The 25,327-nt window shown below is 32.1% G+C and overlaps 1 protein-coding gene across 1 annotated transcript in view; it reads right to left on the reverse strand.

The window, feature by feature from the left end:
• Window positions 1-11,701: 11,701 nt before the first annotated feature.
• LOC124369141 (protein diaphanous) overlaps window positions 11,702-25,327 on the reverse strand; it is a 95,977-nt gene continuing 82,351 nt past the window's right edge. Inside the window, exons 20-21 of the mRNA XM_046826918.1 lie at window positions 15,510-15,576; window positions 11,702-12,844 (exon numbers count right to left, since the gene is read on the reverse strand). Of these exons, the coding sequence (XP_046682874.1) occupies window positions 12,823-12,844; window positions 15,510-15,576 (89 nt within the window). The 3' untranslated portion in view covers window positions 11,702-12,822. The remainder of the gene's footprint in view (window positions 12,845-15,509; window positions 15,577-25,327) is intronic.

The raw sequence follows: 25,327 nt of genomic DNA on the forward strand, positions 1-25,327 counted from the left end.
TATAGCAATATTGGATGCACAACAAAATATCACAATATTATTACCGGTCACAACACCCTTTGAAGTGATTTTAAAACCACACATACATAGTAGTTTTGTCAAAATTATGGTTGTTCATCTTTCTGTTGTAATGGATCATAACTATATTACAATAAAATGGTTGTTATATAAATTTAAAAAGAAAGAACTTATTAGAGGATCCAAGTATCCTGGATCATACAATCTAAAACATGGTTACTGCAATCATTATCATGAGATACATCAACATCACTATAAAGAGCCATCATCAGTCTGTTTCAGTTACACATTTCCCAACTGAAGATGCCAAATATCTCAAGTTAGTGAATGTGCTAGCAATGTTTGGATATAGTGTGAACCAGGGAAACTTGAAGATATTCTTGACACTGCCTATGTATAAGCCTAAGAATTTGTGTTATAGAATTTATAGGATTCAGTCAGTCAATGAATAAAGGTATAATATCAGCACATCCACCCTATTAAACATCCTACATGGTAACAATAAGTGTTAAAGATTAATCCCAAATGTCTAAATTGTTTTTGAAAAATTGAATAATATGCTTAAAGGTAGTTTTCAAAATTATAGAACATAGAAATTTTGCTACGCTTTTAAAATAAAATTTTACAGTTAAAACTCTTCATCTAAAATTATTACTTTAGATTTGTTATTTATAACTACAGACAAATGATAAATAAAAAGGAATTTCAAAAAAGCTAACAGGTAATATGTTACTTAAAATTGGTAATAGAGTTAGAACATGTATACCATGCATATTTTTAAACAATCACCCAGTATATTTTTTTGCCAAAGTTTAGAAAAAAAAAATTAAAGAGTGCACAGTAAGTCGGCAACTTACAGCTGTGTGAATATAAAGTAGTACAAATAATGTGATTAATCAGATAATGAAACCCAAACACACCTTACCAATGCAACAAATTTGCTACAGTACTACTGAGAAATTGTTCAGCTGCCAGTTCTATTGGTACAGGGACCATCTTGCAAATAAGAAATATATACTGAATATTGTTAGTTCAGAAATTATTTTACAGTTACTATTCATATATTGAGATTTATAAGAATGTTATTTTTATAGTATTTTAATTTAATAGATATTTTGAAAACCTGAATACATTTATTTACTTGTAATAATTACTTTTATTAGCCCACACAAAATAACTGTGTTGTCTTATTTATATTTATACCCAAGATTTTGATGATTATTTAAACATTAAAATACTTATAATTATTATAAAAATTACAAGCACCATCAACAGTTTACTCCCTTTAGCTAAAAACTAAATAGACTTTACGAAACCCAGCACAGATAGTTTTATTTGTAATTCTTTGTTTTTGTTTTGTAAAAGACGTATAATCATATAAAAATGTTCAACTCTATCCCAGCCTTCTTGAGGTAGACCTGAAATAAATTATTCAGGTGCATGTTAAAATTATCTCATTGACTAATCATTTTACAATTTCCATGAATTTGTTAGCAATCAGATATAATATTATAGTTTTTTTTTTTAAATAGTAGTGTAAATAAGTGATATCATTTAGATACGTGAATTTGTTATATGTGTATAAATCAGAATATATCAGAACCTAATTAATTAGAGTAATAATTATAAATGGACTATTGCTAATGCAAGAAACTGTTTTGTGGAAATAAAGATATTTTCTTTGCCTACAACATATGATTATCTTCACTATAAAAATGTGAAACCTTAAAGGCAGAATGGCATACTCTGATATTTGTTTGGAACTAAATGATTTGCCACATGAATTAAATTGCTTCTCGTTTATTTTATTCGTGCATGTATAAAACCTCTTCTAACTTTTCATATAATCAGTGAATCCTATGTTGAATTTGTACAGCTCCATTTAACACTTAATGCAAGTACTGTATAAACAATTACTTTAAGGGCTAATACTTGTAGTAACTTTTATTACTGTACTGTACTTTTAGTAAATTACCAATTACTGATTATGTACTAGCCATGAAATTAAATTAATTTGTGACATAAAAACTTATTTAGAATAATAGTGGACTAAATTTATAAAATGGCATTTATTTTTGGACAAGGCCAACACCTTTATTGTTTAAACATAAATTTATCTACAAGGAATTTCATCTTATTAAGCCAAATGGCTTTAAAAATGTTTAAATATTGGATGGATTTAAAATTAACAACAAAGTTCTCAAATTATATTTGCTATCATTAAGGACAGAGTCAGTTTTTAGACGCTACAATAAGTGGAGGGTAAAATGGAGCTAAACTCAACATTCACATTGAATCCACCATAGTTATGTTATGTGTACTAAAACACAGTTTAAAATAGAGAAAATGTTTTAGGAATATATATTACATATGCAAAATCAAACTTCCCTAACATTAAGTCGTCTATGAGAGCTATAGCACTGGCCATAGGACACCATCACACAACCACACATAAGAATGTCAAAACACACAGATACCATATATAAGGATGGATAAACAGATGAATACTAAAACAAAGGATTGACTTATGGACGGAAATCTCACATAAGGCTGGACGTTTTATAGACCCTATTTATTGACTACAGATACTCCTAAATATTCTTAAAAAAAAAGGTTTTATTTCTGACAAATGTAGGCCACTGATGTGGAGCAAAGTATGCTGCCATGATAATAAAGTTTGAAAACATGACAGTGTTCTAAATGAATAATCACCTTACAAAGCTAATTAATCAAAATATTGTAATAGTTTAAGTGCACTTTTAAATGCATTTTCACAATTACAATCAGGGTGTCAAATAACTCTCTAGTAATGTTTTGGGAATTTGTTGTGCGTGTGAAGACAAATACAAAATTTCATATAAACATAGGTAACAAATGCTTAGTTTACCGTATGTCTAACTGAATGTGTATTTTATTTTTTATTTCAGAAACCAATAAAAATTTTAATTTAGCACTATTACTGTTCTTGTAGTCTCAAATGAAGAGAAAAATTAATACTATATTATTATATCGTGTTTCAAGGTGGTGGGATAGTTGAAGTTTTTACAGCTTAATAAATAACAACTAATACAATTATGAAAGTTTGTAAAGAATAATAAAAGTTACTAAATTTTGACACAAACATCTTGACACTTAGATCATACAAATCAGTGAGTAAATAAAGTAGATATAAGTTTTGAGCTGTTGTAATGGACAGCTAAACGTTCATATTTTACTTTTACTTGTACATTACAACAGTTAAAAACTTACATTTACATTATTTACTGACCGATTTTCATGATCTAGGTGTAAAAATGTTTGTATTTAAATTAGGAACTTTTATTATTCTTTACAAACTTTCATAATCTTATTTAGTTGTTATGATATTAAGTTTTAAAAACTTCAACCATCCACCACCTTTAAACATGATATAATAATATAGTATTCAATTTTCTCTTCATTTAAGACAGTAAGAACAGTAATTGTGTTCAATTAAGAATATTTATATAATTTTGTTACAGTATGTGATGAGAACGCATCATGATTGGTATGCAAGACTCTGTATTGTGAACTGAGGTAGATTTTTACTGATTGCTATTGTTCATTAAACAGCACACCAATCCACATAATAAACCAACTGTCGTATAAAAATGACAACCCCAAAATCCCACTATGTTTATTGTAAGTAACATTAAGTCTCAAAATACTGTACTGACTTTATTAACTATTTAAATAGTAACTGCTAAAAATACAATGTTTCCTGCTGCGACATCATGCCCTCCAACATGACATGTAGCAACCTATCCTGTCACATCTACTAACTTGAAAACAATTGTTACATTCAAGAGTTAGTTTTTGCTCAGAAACAGCTTCAAAAATCAACTTTAAAACATTTTTGTACAGTTTCCTATCTCTTGGAAAGCTTCGTGGTCCCTCACCTCCAAGCTTATGACTGCTATATTTCCCAGTGACCTCACATATCTTTTCAAATCAGCAAAATTAGAACTATACCACTTATATTGACTGTAAAATATGACTGAAAAAATATCAAACTACCAAATACACATCAGAAACAATTAAGAAATTTGGAAAACTGAATAATTATTGAGCATTTCATCTAAAAATAAGTATACTCCATATGTCTCTCAGGTCTAGAAATATTTTATTGACAGTTAACAATGGTCGTACTAATAGAGAAATTACTACTAATGGAGTTTTAGCTTTGATACCAAACAAGTTTTATAATGAAAACATCACCCAGGCACTTGTACTTGGAATGCATAGGTATCTAACAAGGCATACCTAGTGCATACAACTGATAAGGCTACAACTATTACACACTGCAGAAGACTGTCCATTTAATGGAAGAATGAAAAAGTTAAATAGACATTTTTTTGTTTTATAAACAGAAAACATTCTGGCCAAGTGATCCTTTATTAGATCTTGACCTGCAAAAGTAATAAGGACCCACAATTTAAGTTTGTACACAAGTATGTATGTATACTAGTGCATTTCATTCCAAAGTTATGTTCTTCATTGTCCATACCAATGTATTAATATAAATTATCCAAAACTGATGTAATCATACGTAGAGTAAACTGAGAGAATCTAGTACAACCTGGTTCTGTTGGTCAATGAGGCACACTATCATCCTGAATAAGTTTTAGAAGTCACATTTGTAATTATAAATTAAATTATTCATTATATGCTTATGTATATTTATATGAATAAAGATATTTGAAATTGAAATATTTGCAATTAAATAATTACACCCCATTGGGGTACAACTTACTGGGAAATGAATAACGATATATATGTTCTACGCTAGCATCACATTTCATTTAATGTTCCATAACCCATCAATCAGATTTTCTTATTCTTTTCTATAGTCCTAATATAGGATCTTGTAAGTATTTGTTAATCTTCTAATACAAAAAGTTCCTCAGATAAAAATATTTAATCCTATGATGGTTTATTGGAGACGAGTCGGCAACATTAACGTAACCGCATTGGTTCAACACCGATGTGTCATCAACTGTTTATATTCCCTATTTTGTGTATCCATTTTTTATTAAACATGTTGCACTGGGTATTGTTGAAAACAGCTGGTTTCGCTCTTCATTCAGTGAGCATTCTATGGTCCTGACGGTGACTAGACAAAAATATGACGATAAAAACCTTATCATTGCGCTCCCATTCATGTCGACTCATTATGCTTATTATTGTGTTCTTATTTAGTTATGGTGATTGAAAATTAATGATTTACTAACAAGTTAGATTGACAAAGAGTTAGATGGGCATCTAATTGATTCAAATGATTGTGAAAATGACATTGGAACTTAGTTGTTAACTTTAGGTAAACGGTAACCCGGAAACCAGTCATTCTTATTTCTAAGGCTATCCATGTTGAAGATAAAATAGTACAGAGTAAAAAACCATAATTAAATGGTAAAGCCTACTGTTATTCACAAATTAATAAAAGCAGTATATGGGTTCTGTGGATACAGGTGACAAGGCAGTGTACCATAATTCCTGCAACCGCCACACAACAATATATTGGAAAAAGATTTTTTCAACATCATTGACATTGCTCTCTTCAATGCATGTGTACTTTAGAAACTGAACACTTACAAGCCTGTTCAATTCAGAGATTCATAATTAGTGTGGTAGAAACTTTGGGAACAATTGAAGAAGATGTGCATGCTCCTGACCCTGTTGAAGATGGAAGCCATAAATTTGACAAATTGCCAGGCAAGTCAGAGTGGACTTTTGTGGTTTGCAAACCACTAAAAAAGGGGCAGGTCAAAGGTTCTGGTATCTAGGATGTAATTGTGGAGTCCACAGAGAGTGCTACCAGCAACTACACAACATTTCTGGAGACCCAAGAAGGGAGGTAGGAAAAGAGCAACACCTGGCAGTGGGAGTTCGCCAAAATGGGCAGTTTTCCACAACATTACCTATTTACTTCTTTATATATATTTTTTTTTGTTTTTAAGAAAAAGTTCGTAACAGTTGATATTTTCTGATTCAATAATAAATTGTATTTACAATCGCTATTTCAGAAATAGTATAAAGTTTATGGTTTTTATTTTTTGAAAGTGAAAAATAAAAATAATATTTTACATTTTTCTTCTCCTCTCCTTAAATGAAAAACGTTGAATAAGTGATGAGTAATTTTTGTACCATATTTTATAATTAGTATTTCCTAAATAAAATAATACATAAAACTGCTTGGATTATTTGATAAATACATTATTTGGACATTTTTAAAAAGAAGTCTGCAGAAGCCCTAAAATATAAGGAATTAATACGGGATAGGGATTAAATGTAACACACAATGGCTAACATTTCCTAAACATTGAGGCCTGGAAAATGTAGTATTTGAATGGAGGCAACTTTGAAGGGGGTAAAGTACATTTTGGTAAAGTGTGTTTCATCACGCCGCTAGAGTACAAGATCAGACACTCTTAGGACAACCTCCCTCCCTATCATATATAAAATTTCCATTCAAGTTACCTATAAGCAAGTTTTTTTTATAAGCCGTATACGCTAAATGCTTGTAAAAGACTGGAATTATTTATAATGTTAAGGAACCATTGGGCAATTTACATCTTGAGCACCGGGATATTGAAAGACTGCATTGTAAGCAAGCACCATATAACCGAAAGTCATACACCATGTCCTTTCAGTAGTTTTCTCAGCTCAGCGAGATCTTTAAAACAAGAATTTATGCTATATACGTTTCTATTAAAAATATACACTATATCCACATTCTAACTCGCCTTTTGGGGGAAGATTCGTACAAATATATACCATGTGTAAAACAGTTTCTTATGGGTACTGCTGGCATTAGTGGCTCCTTATTTTATTATATCCTACATTTTAAACGACAAAATTATATTCTAAATTTAACTGACACAATTCACAAACAGTAGAAATTCAAATATCCAAATTAATTGCAACTTTAATTAAAACTTTTGGATATAGCTCAAGAACAAAACACTAAAGACCATATGAAATAAAAAAAATATTTTTTTTTAATTTAAAAAGCGATGAATCTGAATAAAACAAAATATCTCTATAGTGTTGGAAATAATGCTTAAAATCAAATGTAAGTTATCTACAACTTAATTTTGGTACAATGAATTCCTAAAAATACTGTACGGAGTACAAAATTTATACAGACTAACTACATGCAATATAGAACTAGACAGATGAAGAGACTAGTGTTGTTACAGCAGTAACTCACCATTTGTGAGACGGTAACACATTTTTATGGTGAGATAATACATTACCACTGTAAAAGCCATGCAACAATTTCTGCATTATCACTAAGCTTCTTAACGGCTTGCCGAATTTGAAGAGAACAGTTAAGGTCATCGACCATACGTCTATCTCTTCGTAATAACATTACCCTATCACTAAGCTTCTTACCAGCTTACCGAAATAAAGTTAAAGTAAGGTACCAAGTAAACAAGTTAAAGTTGTTGACCACATGTCTATCTCTTTGTAATAACATTACCCTTTTACTAAGCTTCTTGTCAGCTTGCCGAATTAGAAATAAACAAGTTTAGGTCGTTGACCACGTGTCTATCTCTTCGTAATAGCATTACCCTATCACTAAGCTTCTTTCCAGTTTATCTAATTAGATGAAGTCAGGTTACTAAACTTATAACTGTCCCTTCATATATCTGCCCTAACCACTACCTTGTTGTCAGCTTGTCTAATTAGAAGTAGAAAGAAAACATAGTAAAATGTTCTTGTGGAAATAACACGGTTAATTATACAAAGAGAAGAACTTGATAGAATTGATAAGGCATTAGAATTCAGTGGAAAAAGTTGGTTTTTTCTGTTCTTGTACAAACAACATGGGTAATTATTATAAAAAGAGAACTTGATCATTTTGACAAAACAATAGAATTCAATTGTAACAGATGGCTCTTTATGTTCTTCTTATAATCTGTATTTTTTCTTGATTGCATCAAACTTAGAGGTAAGCTAAAATAATGTAGGATATCTTACATGAATATCAGCATTTTTTACTTTTTATTATTACCTACAGTAAGATGTATAAAACTGGAATATGCAATGATATCCAGCCTTAGACTGATCGCAGTTTGAGTTGCTTAATTCCCACTAAAATAGGACATAAAATCGTCCTCGGATTGCAGTATGGATATTCTGCCACAAAACACAGACTCAGCCTATCACCCACAAACTTTGACAATTCTGTAGAGTGGATAATTCCATCTTATACTGTATATAGCACTGTTTATTTTGATATACTGATTTCATAAAATAAAAATTTGTACTGAATTACCACTGCCCAATAGAAATCGTGACTCAATCTGTATTCAACTCTTCTACAACAAGTCTTGTAAATGTAACTAAAAATATTCTTCATGTTTCCACCAGTTACACACATGTGACTTGTTAAGTGTACACATTATAAGTTATAATATTACTATCAATACAGCATTTGGGTTCAATCACAATTATTTACAAATAATACAACAAAATAGATTATAACAAACCCACTAAAGATGCTACTAACATGAATAATGACTTGTAAACAGTGAAACTGATGAGTTGATGAAGTGATGTTTGAGCAAGAAGTGACAGCATTCTGATCTGTAGTTCTGAGCTGTTCCAGTCTATAAATAGCTCAAGCTAATGTTCCTTTCCTTCTGCATTTAAACGTAATTCTTGTTCATCATATTACCATACGGAACAAAATTGTATATGTAGATGCAATGGGTTAGGTAAAAGTGTGTTGTTTTCTACACAATGAACTTGGCACATTCTTAAAAGTAAAAATGATGTGGCACACAACTCTATGTTCAAAAATATTACGTTGCACACATATAAACTAAAATGTTATTTAGCGTTAATGTTTGGCAAACTAATATTAATCATAACGTCATGTGTATTATGTGCAACTAGTTATAAAATGCTGAATGAATAGATATAGTATATCTCTTTGTAAAAATCTATAACAGTACATGTGTGTAAACATGTTAATCAGAATACTTAACTAAAAGTAAATTTAGTAAGTGGAACCACATTTATCGCTTGAGCTTTCACCCATTCCTCAGGTGTGATCATATACACTAAGACTGTGTGTAATGATTTAAAATTAAGACCCTATACTTAATTTAAAGTTAGGGACTATTTTTTAGTTTTGCCTATTCTTAAAAACTAAACTATTTTGTTTGCTAAGAAATCTGAAAACACAGATGGCCAGTTTAAAATGATTTTTAGATTTAGTGTTGCATGTTTTATATGTGTGGTGTTTTAAGTAAGCGTGGACAGTGTGATGGTTTCTTGTCAGAATGAACCTGAGCTTTCCTCATTTGTTTTTGTCAGCATTTTATTATTACTATTGTAACAATTATAATTACGATAATGGAGTTAATTTATTTTGTACCAGATTCAAATTAATTCTGTTTATTGTAGGTAATATTTTTGCTCATATATTTCACCATGTTTGTTTTTTTTTTAAGTACCTATAGAAGCAGAAGAAAAACTACTTAAATTTTCCAATTAAATCATAATACTCTTTACATCAATACCTGATCATAACACCACGTTTCATCAATAGCTGATAATATGCGTTATGTTTTACCTCTGCCACTTTGTATGTGTTACATTAGTTTTTAATCAAATTTAAAGCTGCTTGTTGTGCCTAGGTTTTGAGGTTTTGCTAATACAAGGGTTTTCTTTGATTGTGTAGTGGTTAACGGGATGCAGATATCATACAATACATTACCTTTCACTATTAAACATTTCAAATCAAATGCAACCATGTTGTAGATTTTTCAACAATTAATAATTTACATATTATAGCATTTATGTGCGTTTGAACATTACAAGATAACACAACAGACATTATGTGTTAACAAACAACATGTTATATGAAATTACAACTACATCAAAAGAAATGTCATCAATATACTTCCAAACTTGCATGGCGAGCAAATTCTGGCTCACAGTAACCATGTGTTATCTCAGCCTCTGGCCTTGAAAACTGTGACTGATGGTGAGAAAAGTTAAACTAGATAGTAATTTTCTTTAATCTGACTCCCTATTTGAGTATTTTTTTAACTTTAAGAAGATTTCACTTTATAAGAAACAATCCAAAACAAAATCTATATAAACATAAAAGATTCCTAGTCTGAATTTTTTTCTTATCCTGGTCACATTCTTTTACTGACCAAACTCCAAGAGTGAGTTTTACTCACTTTGTTTTATTTATATCTTAAAAATATAAATGCAGCAATTTACTCATCCGTCATCTCCTGCTTATTGTAAATTTTACGTGAGTGCTTATAGTATGTTTTTTTACAGAGTTTAGCATGGAAATTTTTAAATTAGCAAATTCTGATATAGCTATTTAAACTAACCACAGTATTGTTTTAGAAGATTCTCATTAATAATAAATATTTAAATAAAGAATATTACCATGAAGTTTAATGTTAATTAGGAAATGCCATTTGTCACCTAAGGTCACAAATGCATCAATGTGTAGACTTGCAAATCTGTCATGATAACACTCTAACACAAAGTGAGCAACTTGTCCGATGGCTAAACATCAAACAGGTCCAACAGTCTTATCTACTCACTTTGTTCCTTAAAATCTAACTTTAGCTGAAAAGACAAACATTTTAATATGTTGGAGACGCTCCACAAAATGCAACAGAGCAACTTTTCATAACAGTTACAAAATGTGTAAACTTTCAATATGAGTTCCTGCTCACCAGATTTAGTTCATCAGACAAAAATACAGCACAAACAGTAAAAATAAATCAAACTTTACCAAACTGTTGTTTTAATCAGTTACAATGAGTGGATTTATTTTCTCAAAAAGGTTAGGAAACAACCTACACCCAAATACGGTCAAAATCTATAATCTGGGAGTGTGATCTTATAAATAAAAAAATGAATCAATGAATGTGGTACTAATCATTAATCGTGAGAATGGACCAATTCGGCTAATTATTTTTTAACTACACAAAGTCTACGGAAGGTTTATATGAAGAGAAAGATCGGAAAAGTTTCCTGAAACAATTACGAATTTGGAAAACTAATAATATTTATGTTCCATAATCCAAATTTAACTGACACTAAACATATGAACTAGTTATTAAATGAAAATAAATTATGTATTGGTAAAGGTAGCTTAGTCTACACTGGTGTTTATTGTGCCAGGGCATGTTGCACTAACCATGATATTAAAACACACTGCCTAGTGTTTGTGTCTCTCATGCTGTAATTAATTAAGTTCACTCAAGCAATGTTATCATAATTTTGAAAATAGAACATTTTCATCCACATCATAATCTTTTTAGAATTGGTCTGAAACTTTTTTAGGGATTTAGCTTCTTTCTGAAAACAATTAAAGTATTACATATGACCCAAATCAACAATTCAAACAATATTAACTGATGTAAGTTCCTATAATTATGAATTTGAAATAATAATTAAGCAACATTACATGAAATATTTAGTTTACTGACGTTATAAATGGTTTTATTTAATCATATTATTTGGCCTGCAGTAACTTAAAGTGTATTCATCTGAAATGCACTCACACATGACTTCATGAAATCCTTACAATCCTTGTATTATAATACTTCCTTTTCTTCTAAGCAAGCAAAGTAAAAACCAAATTATTATATTAAAACACAAACTTATAAAACAGATAGTACAGAAATTACTTTTAATATTCTCAATTACAATAAACTTAAATTAAGATTTAAATATAATAACAATGTATGTACTTTGCATGGTAACTGAGATAAATCAAATGATACAACAACTGGAATAACTCAAATATTATTAACTAATTACAATTAATTCGTTGAATTATTCCAAACTAAAACTATTACAATGTGTGAATTTTAAGATACTACTATTTAAAGATATTGGAACTTAAATAAATAAATACTATTATTTACTAAAACAAAAACCAAATGAAACTGTGAAATTAAATTACTTTGAAAAACACACTAAATCACAATTGTCATAATGACTTTGACTTACATTTAAATTAAAATAACTAATATCAAGCGAGTTAAATACAAAGTTTTTATCTTGAGGTATTTGGGTTCAGTCTTCGTGTTCAATTCAGTCAAGAATCAAAAATTGTTTAAAACACTAATAAGATTGTACATATTTTTACTGGCAGCTTTTTTAAGAGTAGCTGCTTTGAAGTCATATACTTTAGAAAATTCACTAAAACTATTAAAATTTTATGTATGCCAGCATATTGACAGTTAATAGTAAAATTATATAGGTTTTCAGTTGGCTACTATCATAAATGTATTTGTTGTTAAAACAATCTATGATATATATTGCAACAAATTTTGTTTACAATGTTGTCACATACATGTGTCCATTGACAATCTGAAATATTAATTTAAGAGTTCTAAATTCACTTAAACATTCTAGAAATTTCTAGGTATTCTATAATTTAAACATGTTACATATTGTCAAGCACCTTTAAAAATTCAAAACTATTCTCAGTTTATTAACATTCTATTCTTGTGGTAAAGCTAGATATTAATATAAATTACCTAATAAAACCACGGTACATCATTTCTTTAACGTGTTTAATTATTTGTTTTCTTCTTTTGGTTACAAATATTGGTCCTCTCACTGACTATTGACTTGACTGAACTTGAAGATCATGAACGCACACACACACCTTACACTGCAATTGTCTGTAGTTTATATTATTTCTATCCACAACATTATACAACCAGTACCAACCCAAGCAGGTTTGTGTGAAGACTTGTAGTCAATTATTACTAAATTGCTTCTGTGTTATGAAGATCCAATAAGCTCTCTGAAAGAGAAAACATAGTTAAAATGATAATTACATAAGACAAAAGTGAGCTATAGTCTCATAAATGACATGCACAATTGTGTAAGTAATATAAATAACTCATCCTCATTAAATTAGTTACTATAATTTACAAAACACCAGATTAATAGCCAATGGCTTTTATTTATTTTTAACTTAGAATAAAATGAGTTTTATAAAAAAAGTACGAGACATCCCTGACCAACTCTGTTGGTGGAACAAACCACCTTCCTCAATAGTAGTGCCATAGGCCACTCACTAGATAACATAGGTGAACAGAAAATGTGCTTTTGGTACATATAGAACAGCAAAGTGAAAGGAATCTAGAATCCACTAACACCTATGTAAAACATCTTACAGTCTTACCTAGTTTTAGCATCAAAATCATACCAAAATTATTAACAAGACCCTTCCACTAGTAAAGAATTTATTGTAAACACAATTAAGCTAATCTTTAAGTCTAAATATTAGACCACAAGTATGGATTTTAGTCCTGTGCAAACACGGTGAGGATTCCATCAATTTCAATAGAATGCATTACAGATCTACTACATTAAAATAAATATTTACTCTTTTAGCACGTTCTGATATTATGTAGCTTTATTTGTAAATAATTTATGAGAGCAGAACTAAAATATTGATTGTTAATGTTTTTACATTTCTTTTTTAATATTTCAAAAGCAAAACAACAATGTAACTTTACTTTATGTATGGTTCATGATTTTATCTTTCATTCAAGTATAAATTAATATGTTTAAGGGACAAACTGTATTTTATTAATTTTTAAAAATGTATTGGTTTTGCCAAAAATATGCCTATCACTGTGCATATTTTACCACTATCAGTCAAATGGTAAAAATATTTTATTAAATCATAGTTTACTCATTTTTATGTGTATTAAAGTACGGTGACAAATTGTGGTGTGTATGGTGATCAGTATCTGTTGGTCTTCTATAAATATTATAAATTACCATCTGTTCCTTTTTCAACAGTGAGTTCCAGAAACATTTATATTAGCTAAACATAAAGGTTAATTTAACCCTTAAAGTGGCAATCGCATGATCTTCAGGTGACTTCCGTTTTCGTAGTGGCACCGCTCTATTTGTTACTTGCTATAGTACACTTTTAAGATAACTCCAAAAATGTAGAAAAAGATTGTTTTCTAAAAAGATTTAAATTGTTATTTTGATTATATTGTTACACTATAAATGCTACATGTTTTTGTGAGAAAAACATATACAATACATGTCGGTTTATGATGAATATGTATTACTAAATTATTAATAGTATTAAAGTATACGGAAGGGTTGTAAATCACCCAAAAATGGCCTGCCACTACAGGACTTTAGTACCAGGATGGTAGATGGTTAATAAAAAATCTTTGAATATCTGTCAAATGCAAATTAAGTCAACAAAAGTCAAGTTCTACATAGTATCACAATGATGAAACCACAATTTTAATAGTATTAATGAAAATGTTGATATTACACATTAAATGAGACACTGAATTAAGAGTTCCTATTCAATTTTCAACACCTTGTTAAGCATGATAAACACAGTAACTGTGTGAAAAAGACAGGTGAAAAAACAGTGGAGGAAAAAGTTCATCTTAAGTAAGCCTACTATGTGTTCCGTTTGTTTGTAGATTTGTTGCATATATATTGTCGATGTGTTTTTAATTTAAATTTTACTTGACGAATTATTTCCAAAATTGTCACTAGTGATCAATCAATCAATCGGATGAGATATACAAACCATTTTATGACATTCCAACTTGAGGAGAGAGTTGTGTAAGGGTATTTGAAGACAAGCCATCCCCCATAAAAGTCAAGAAACAATTATTGAAGAAAGTAACATAAAATGTTTTCTTCAGGAGTATGGGACTGGTGAACGCTATTAAGCTGGGGGAACAAAAAACTGTCACGGCAAGTTGGTACACTGAAAAATGCTTAACAGAAGTTCATCAGGACTTGAACATCTGGGGTTTAATTTTCCACCATGACAATGCCTCTACTCACACTGCTGCAAAAACAAGAGTTTTTGGCCGAAAATATGGCATCAAAGTGATAAAGCATCACCTTAATTCACCTGATTTCGTTATGTACAACTTAGCAAGAAATCTGAAAAAAAAAACATTTGTGCAGTCGTCGCTTTTCTTTAAAAACCAAAATTTATTATGAGATTCAAAATTATTTTAACTCTATTCCAAAAAGTGAGTGACGTTGCTTTGTTTCGTAAGTCTTCATATATCCAAAAACATGCAAGAAACATTGCTGACAAAGTGTTCCACTCTCTTAGCATTTACATTAGAGTTAACATTTACATAACAGCTTAATGTATTTGAAACAGGTTCTAACCTAACACTAGTAGCAGTTGATTGTTCTACTTTTAAATTATAAAATTCATTAGATCCTATTTAAGTCTAACTGTAAGTGTAAACTATAAAACATCTGCTTGATTTAACAGTTATTGTGTCAAATATATATGTATGTTATATTATATTGTATGTTTAGTGACAAATAAATGATTTTTAATTTTTAGTAAGCTACATCTCAAAAGTCAAGTTCAATTTTGATTTTAATGAATTGTGGGATCCTGGATACTCTGATTTATATGCAAGTCAAATATTCACGAAATCAATACTTACGCACTTAACTCTCTACTGACTAGGCCAGTCCGTGATCTACTACGGTTCAACTGTGCCCGCCGATCAGCTGAAACAGAAAACAACAAAATGTTATAGACTAATTAATTAATAATTACAAACGGTTAGTTGAACAAATACATGTGGCTTGCAATACAGCCATTGCCATCAAGAGGTGCTTTTATGTATAGCCAATTTAGTTTTGTTCTCAGAACATAGTTGAAATTACATAAATGTTGGCTGTAAGGGTGTTAGTATTGTTAACATCTTCCATCCCAAATCAGCTTGTTTCATGGAGTCTGTAGGGGAAAACTCTTTGTCATCCACAATGCTTTATTTAACTATAAATGTCTTGTATTTCCATCAACCATAGTCCAACCTAGACTTATAGAACTTGTTATACCACAAATTGTTTTTCTGTTTAGCTCTCTGGACCTTTAGGAGATTTTCTTCCAATTACGTTTGTTATATTACAATAGATGTATTTTTCATATTTGAAGTTATGACCCTACAAATACTATTCACTCCATGAATTTCATTTACACTGTTACAATCAACTTTTGATTAACAAAATGTTTAAGATTGAACTTAGAATAATTTTCTTATAATAACACTACACCTGTTCTTTTCTTAAATTTAGAATTCGGTTTATGGTACTTGGTATTATCAGGAGACCACTATTTTTGGACGAGTTTTCCTTAATGGACACCAAAATAAACTTCATTATATGTTACTAGTACTTGCCTTGTTTAATAATGAAAAGAAAAATACCCGATGAGTCATGCTTCCTGTCGCCAAATCGCTTAAATAGGCCGAGACCAGCGACCATTGTTCTTTACTATATATGTACAGGCTAGACCTATTTCAATTCTATTAATTGGATCTCATTGCCTATATTCATTGCATCTCAACCTAATATACATCAGAAAAAGCAACTTCTAATTCATGAAAATTTCAACTAGGCCTAGAATTTAAACTCTGCTTGAGCAAAGTCAATTTCAAATTTATTGTGATAATCTTCTGAATTTGTAGTCTATAAGCCTGTAAATTTGACTGTCTCTAATATCACTAATAATATTACTGGCCATAGTAGCCATAACTATAGAACATTATTAAATAATGTTTAGCCTAATACAGTAGCAACTTGATTATCCATCACCTACGGGACCAAAGGATAGTCAGAACCCTAATAAAGTCAGATAATGAGGGGAGAATGAATTAAGCATTTACAGGGATACAAACAATGTATTTAAGTCTAAACTACTTTACTGTAACTTAAGAATATACAGTGTACTGTTTTACAGCCAAATAGATAAAGAATAAAAAACATTTTAAGCTATAATACATGAAGAATGAAAATATGTTTAAATCATCCTTAAACTACTTGAAAAAAAAAAACAGTTAAACAAACTAATAACAGATAACACTGGTGCGCTACTCAGATAGAAGTGCAAATAGAAATGGATGGATGACCCAAGGAATTGGACTTATCGAGGTGCTACTGTATATATTAACTATACACAAACAAACGTAACACGAATGCCTGTAAAGATTGTAGACATGGTTCAACACACTCAAAACTCTGCATTACATATCTAACACTAATCACCATATAATTATTATGGTTTTTTTCATAGGACAAAAAGCTAAGTAACCACTCTTTGCACTTAGTCCTAAAAGGGCCTTTGCACTGCTTCCGAAGTGACAGGATATTCCGGATGGGTAAGGTTGGGGATGGGAGCTGCCTCCTGTCGAGATCTATGAGAGAGGATTGTGGGTATCATATCTCCTAATAAGTTGAGCTAGCCCTGTATGAGTCTCTCCACTCCAAGCGAGCAAGTGTAACATGCCCTTATGTCTACGCTAGCAACTGCCTTTAATGGTTAGGGAACCCTATTAACTCCACAATAGAATAGACATATCAACAACCCTTATACTCCAATATCTTGACATTTGCAGTTAATAATGTATCACCACATGACATGTAATTTGGATTGCCTAGATTTAAGTGACACATCAGATTTGCTATACCCAATACGGGTTCAACTGGAAGGTATAAACCAGCTAGAAGTGAACCCTCCTTGGGGGTTGTAATAACTTGAAAAGTGTTCAAAAAATTAAAATCAAACAACAGACGATGTAAACACGATCACATAATTCAAAAACCAGCCAGCTGGTTCGTGAGAAAAAACAATTCTGGCAGTTCCCAGTTAGATTGTGATGAAATATATTGATTTTCTGCATCGTTTCAATGCTAGAAATCAATTGCTTGTATAATTCCTATAACTAGTATGCAATTTGAATGATTAAAACCAGAAATTACTTACAAAATGTATGCTACTTGTTTCTATCAAGTGTAACGGAACGTACTAAGTACGACACCGGCAGACATACTGGGAACGTAAAAATTCGTCAAAGGGTCGTCACAGGCACAAAGAGTAGTGATGCAATGACCATAGTGTGTATGTTGTAATGACACAATGAGTATTCACAACACCAATAGTGTGGCTGAATAGCGTACTAATAGTTAATATATGAATAATGACAACTCAGTTACATATTATAGCCATTTTAACATTTATGTATAGAGTTGGTCATGTTCTCAAAAATAAGTGTATCAATCTGCCAAGAGGAAATAGACTACACCTCTTCCTTCCTTATTTAATTTAATTTTAAATTCATCTATTTCTTATCTTGGCTGGTTATAGTTATTTTTTACTAGGAGGTTAAATATATTCAGCACTCAAACTGCACATCTATTCAGAGCACAGCCATATATAATATATAGATTTTAAGTATGTATTTAATAAAATAAAGCAAATTTGGCCAGTAAATTCACTAATCAACACTAGCGTACTACTACTGTCAATGAACTGCAACGAGTGTTAGTAATAAATTCATTTTTTGACAATCCAGTCACTAGGATTGTTTCCATCGAAATCGTGGCCATTTGTTTTTTACCATTAATATTTTTATATTTGGAAATTAAGTTGTCTATTAATATGTTTTTTTTTTTTTTTTTTTTTTTTTTTTTTTTTTTTTTTTTTTTTTTTTAAAGGGTTGGAAACTTTACACCCGGGAAGAATATGAAATCTATAAACATTTTCAAAATAAAAACCCAAATTGTGTAATATTAAACGAAAAGTTCCAATTCAGTCCCCATTATATTTTTAACACAATCCTGATCCTCCGACACAAGAATACTTTTTTAACTACTGATAATCTTTTGAAAACTTTTTATTATAGTAATTACGTATAAATCATATATGTTTAGTTTAGGTTACAGAGGGGCGACATACTGTAAAATATTTCTTGTGTTTATTAGTTAATGGTTTCATTTTTTCAGATCTTTTTCTTAATAATTTAGCCGTAACAAAATCACTACTTTCTTTGCTGATAAATTTAATAATTTAAATCAAAGCAACACAAAAAAAACTCATAGTCATTTCATTATAGCCAACTCTTAAACTCAAGAAATAAGGTACAGTCGTTTTCTTGACGTCCAATGACAACATTGAATGTATTGCCAAATACAAGGTGTGTCCAAAGAGTATCCGACCTTGACTTCTGGCATGAACTGACGTTACTCGGCAGCAACGGCAATCTGGTCCCCTTCAAAGTACTCCCCTCCACAAGCCACTACCTTATTCCAACGCTCCTCCCACTTCCGGAAACACTCCTTAAATTCATTTTGCTGAATGGCTAACAGGTCCTTCGTCGCATTTTGTTTTATTTGTTCAACATCGTCAAATCTTTTTCCTTTCAAAGGAACTTTTAATTTTGGAAATAGCCAGAAGTCACAAGGAGCTATGTCAGGACTGTAAGGAGGCTGTCATAGTTGGTTGATGTCGTGTTTGGCCAAAACATGCTGAATAAGATTTGAGGAATGAGCTGGCGCGTTGTCGTGGTGCAGGATCCAGTCACGGCTTGTCTACAGTTCAGGTCGTTTCCTTCGCACTGCATCTCGTAGCCGCCTTAGGACCTCAAGATAATACTCCTTATTCACCGTCTGGCCTCTTGGAGCATATTCGTGATGATACTCTTGATTTGTGTATCGCCCATAGACACGTCACCATACACTTTTCGTATCATAGTAATCGTCATAGTAAAAGTTTTTGGCAAAATTTAATGCAAATGCGCTGCTCAGCACGTTCAGTCATATTGAAATGCGACACACTGAGTGACCGGATCGTATTCAATGCCTAATTTGGGAAGGAGTAGGCTCGCCCCTCCACTCCAATAACCGGTTCGAGCCGGTCGGTTACACCGGTCGAATACTTTTTGGATAGACCTTGTAGATCTTGGAGGCAGTTTTTCTAGAAAAATTTGAAACTAATTTTGTAAAGGATGTAAATTTCTGAAAAGGCTGACTGTATTAATAGGGCATCAAGTAAAACCAAACACATTGATAAAAATACCAGCCTTTAAAATAATTCAACTCATCTGGTTCAAAAAGTGTATTTTGAATGACAAACACATGCAATTGGTCTATTTTTCTTCATTACTACAAATTTTAAAATGAATTTTATTTTGAATTCACAGACAGCATGATAATAACATGCAACCAAAACTACACCAGGGTTCACTCCATGCACATGTAATATTAAATCTTTGAAATAGGTACATACAAGTATATTTCCATTTCTATATCCTTTGAAAAAAGTATTTTGACTATTTAAAATGCATAGGAGATGATTCATCACATTTTAATATGATGATAATCTTTTACATCTATATGAAATGCGATCCTTGAATAACTCATTCTTCAGAAGTCAGACCTGGAGCAAAATGATGCAGACCTATTAAATACATTTGAAAATTATAAGGCATAAAACTTGTTTGATAAGAACAAAGCACTGCAATTCAATCAATAATATGTATATTCATAACCTCAAAACTGTAATATAATAAAACAAAGCCCTTTTCTATTTTATTCTATTCTATATTTATCTAAATTATTGTGTGATTTAGAATGAAACTTTGTAATAATAATCAAATGTATTTTTGCATATGTGTTAAATTGAATTGAACTGAAAGATTAAGGTTGTAATGAATTTATATACAGCTTTCCTTCTTTATATTCTTACACTTTGTAACTATAGCTATTAATGATAAGATATTATTCATCACAAATTATTGAGACCTGAGTTTGTTTGTATGTAATCTATTGTGATTAATAAAGCATGTAATAAACTACACAAGAACTATGTCACTGCGTAATACAAGAGACTTGAAGTTTCCACATCATTACAGTGCTGCTAATTGCTGCTTGCCTATGTGAATGGCCCACTGACCCCATTACAGCATTAACAGTGTCCACTTCTCTAGCTATTGTACTACATGCATTACTGACTGGGCATTTGATTGTGTCAGCAATTCTCTAGCTATTAAGGGTGGCCACTCACAACCTCTTTTCAAATTCCCAATTAGATTTCTCATTATCTAGTTCTATTTTCAAACCGAATAGATAACTGTAATACTGTATTTAACACTTACGCCAAGTGCAACGATGACGTTTTATCGTCACTAGCAGTATTTGCAAGAAATGCTACAAATCTGCGGTGCTCTACTATTTCGTTGCTAGCGATATGCGAGATATTCAGTGCCGATTTATTGCTATCACCTATTTTAAGCTCCTTAGTTATCTCTGAGTCTTTCGATTTGTCGACATAACATTGTGTATACCTAATAACTTTCCTTTCTTCAATACAGAAAATACATGTATCCAATTTGGAAATACAAAGATAACAAATAATTACCAACACAGCGCTACCGTGGGGCAGACTGCAGCCCTGTATTGCGGGTCAGAGGTCTAGCGGTGGATGAACTATGGTACGAGACAATGATTTCGCGTACACAAGGTTCAGTACCATCAACAAATAAACCAAATACTTTTATCTGAACTCTACTTAATTGATTTATCTTTTGCGGGGGATGGGGAAGCCTAAGAATACCACATTACTTCAAAGGGACTTGTGGAGATTCAGGGAAATGAATATATTTAAAATTCTAAGTCATTTCTCCATTTAAGTAATAGAAATGGTAGGTTATAAAATGAGCTTCCAGAATATATTACATTAACATAAAAATTTATGAATGTATATTTATAGAGTATATATTTATTTACAACTATGCAGAGTACGATGTACGGATAAAATAAAAATTAGCGATCGTTTGTTTACTATCGAGGAGCTAAAATCAGAACAGTAGATACGCTAGCGTTGACAAATTTAGACACAGAAAAAACGAACTTCAATTAAAATATTTATTTATAAATCACGCTATCCTGTTGCTATATATTTCTTAATAGTTTTATACACAACGAACTACAAAAACATTTGTCACCAATCGGTAATTTGCGTACTGCCGATCGTTTTTGTCCACAAATAGACAGTGCAGACTCTCGAAGATGCGCCAAAATAAATATAAAAAATACTAATTATAGCTAAAATATTATTTGTTAACTTAAAGTAGTTTGTTACTTTGGTTATCTATCTACATTTTTCATGCGGAAAGTGCAAAAATGTTTTAGCAAGACTTATTTTTGGATTCAAGATTTATCTTCTCCATAGTAATGTTGTGAAATCATAATATTTCAAGCATAGTTAAGCACTTCTATTGGTATTGGAATCGAGTGAAAAGAGCCACAGTGTCAAGTATCAGAAACGATCCATCTCTAGTACAATTTCTAGGGACATTATAAAAATTTACGCTTATCCACACATGTTTCCTGGAGTCAGAAATTCATGCATAATGCACGCTTTTCCAGATTCTCATTGTTGGTAGTAGCCCTGGTTAGAGCCCCGTGAAAGTATCGTGGCTCCAAATATATCTCACTAATAACGGCCGACCATGCGTCTGAAGAATGCATCAGTATCGTTAGATTATAGTCAAGGACTACAAAACAACATGAAATAAAGATCCTCATGCATGTTGGACTATTTGGTTTGAACAGTTCGAGTCGTCTAAACGATCGTCACATGTGTGTAGAAGTCGTTCCGGTAAATAGTTGATGGAGAACTGACAGGATTTTCAGCCGTCATCCAACCAATGCCGCTCTGACGACGAAAACTGATGAGCATGGTTGATTTGATCGGCTGGCCATCTGCCGTTTGTAGACTGGCAACAACATTAAGTTGCGTTTACACTGGCAAGTAAAGTTGCGAGAGAATTTGCACAACTACTGTAGCATAATGTGAACAAGATAAGCAATTTTACTCACGAGAACTGTCACAAGTACTTGCTACAGTTGTATCGCTGGTTGTTCCGAGAGTCGATATGAAGTCTGTTCACACACGGCAGTGAGATCTCGGCAATGTTTATAATTTTAATTTTAATAACCGACACTGTTCTCCAGTTCTTATAACCAACTGTCCGACACTGGTTGCAGCAGTGATCACTAGAGCTCTTGCGCCCGTTTAGATTAGTGATTTTTATAGTCGGAAACAAAACTTGCACCATTTTTTGCCAGTGTAAACTCAGTTCAGTCGAGATTTGGACGTGACCGTAATATCAAAACATAACATCACTTTCTTTGCTTTATCCTATGTAATTTGATGACAGTCAGAACATTTGTGAGGAGCTTGTAGACCAACAGAGGTCTCAGCCACGATACGAGTGGTAAGCTGTGAGCGCTGGATTGAGTGGTGACTTGAAGTTTAATGATTGTGTTGTACATATAGGGAACAATCGACACTAGCCATGGCAGATGTGAGTGGTGGGACAGTATCACACTATAGCACTTATCTGCCGCCAATTCTAGACATTAAACATTTCTCTTGCCACTCCCCCCTCAGCTCTTTCATCAGTCCACTAAATCATTGTGGAGTAAAATTAAAGACCTTGGTGTGGGAAAATCCAATATCAGTCCACCTGTTCCATTTGACCTCAATATTATAAATGATTACTTTATTAATATCCCTGTTAATATATCTGCAGCTAGCGATTATTTTGCTGAGCTGGAGGCTGCTCCTCAGGAAGCTGCTGGCCGCCAGTTTTCTTTCACACCTGTGAGTGAGGCTGATGTGCTTGCTGCTTTTACGAGGATGACCAGCAACGCAGTTGGGGCTGACAACATACCTTTGCGCTTTCTAAAAGATACATTGCCAATCACCCTTCCTGTTTTAGTAGTCATTTTCAATTATTCTTTAAATTCATCTGTCTTTCCCTTAACCTGGAAGCATGCTTTAGTTCGTCCGTTGAGAAAAGTGTCTAATCCGCAATCCCCTTCTGACCTACGTCCAATCAGTATTCTCCCTTGTCTCTCCAAATGCCTTGAAAGAGTGGTACATCAACAAATTTCATCTTATCTGAATACCTATACCATCTTGTCTAAATGGCAGTCTGGATTCAGGCCTAATCACAGCACCACCACAACCCTAATTAAAATTACTGATGATATCAGATTGGCAATGGACAAGAGACTAATCACCATTTTACTGCTTTTTGACTTTTCCAAAGCCTTTGACTGTGTTTATTACCCCCTTCTCCTCATCAAATTGAAGAAGTATGGTTTCTCCGATGGGTGTGTTAACTGGGTCAAATCGTATCTTACTGGGCGACAGCAATGTGTCAAAGAAGGGGAAACAATATCGGAATGGAAAACCGTAACACGGGGTGTTCCACAGGGCTCTGTTCTTGGGCCCCTATTGTTCTCACTTTACATTAATGACGTCACATCTATTATAAGGCACTCTAAGTTTCATCTTTATGCCGATGATTTACAAATTTACGTACACTGTTCGCCTGATGAACTGAACACGTTTATGGTTCTGCTCAATCACGACATTGAATCAATTGCTTGTTGGGCAAATAAACATGGGCTGAAATTAAATGAAGACAAAACGCAGGCAATGGTATTGGGAAACCCAAGACTGATCGACCGTTTGGACTTCAACGTTGCACCAAAACTGAAACTCAATAACCACGTACTAAATTTTCAAAACAAACTGAAAAACCTTGGTCTTACTATGAGCTCAAGTCTTAAGTGGAGTGACCAGGTTACGGTAACGTGTAATAGAATATTTGCTGGCATTCACAGTTTAAAGCGTTTTGCTTTATATCTACCGTTCAGTGTCAAGGTTATGCTGGTTAAAACTCTCATACTGCCACACTTCAACTACTGTGACGCTGTGATCAGTGACATGACTGTTGAGCTTTCGGACAGGCTTCAACGTGCTCAAAACTATTGTATCAGATTTATTTTCAATCTCAGACGTTATGAGCATGTGACTCCATTTTTCAAACAGCTATCGCTTCTGAAACTTCAACAACTTCGCCAACTTCACATTCTTTCAACTCTACATTCAGTTATCAAAAACAAGTCACCTGTTTACCTGTCCGAACATTTCAAATTTATTTCCGATATAAGTGAGCGACCTACGAGAAGGGGATCCACCTTACTGTCAATTCCTGTTCATCGATCGAACTTCTTCAGTAAGTCGTTCACTGTTCAGGCATGTCGCCTCTGGAACTCTCTTCCTGATGATATACGTATTATAGAGGGCCGAGCTCGTTTTGGGGCAAAGGTCAAGGACTTGTTGCTGGCCGGTCTGTGGGGGTGACGGGTGGCGGTGCTCGTGGCGTGCTTGTGGTCGGGCTGTGTGTTTGAGAGAATGAATGTAGTAATAACGAGAAATTCTTTAAAAAGTAATCTGTTAATTTAAGTTTTAATTTAACTTTGTTTGAATTTTTCTACATATTAAGCTGATAAATTTTATTTTTAATTATTAAATAGTATGTATATATTTTGGTTAATTTTTAAGCATTTATTTTAATTTAAAATTTGTTATTAGTTAAGATCTTTCACTGTACATATATCT

Source organism: Homalodisca vitripennis, chromosome X (assembly GCF_021130785.1).
Source record: "Homalodisca vitripennis isolate AUS2020 chromosome X, UT_GWSS_2.1, whole genome shotgun sequence".
NCBI classification, from domain to species: domain Eukaryota; kingdom Metazoa; phylum Arthropoda; class Insecta; order Hemiptera; family Cicadellidae; genus Homalodisca; species Homalodisca vitripennis.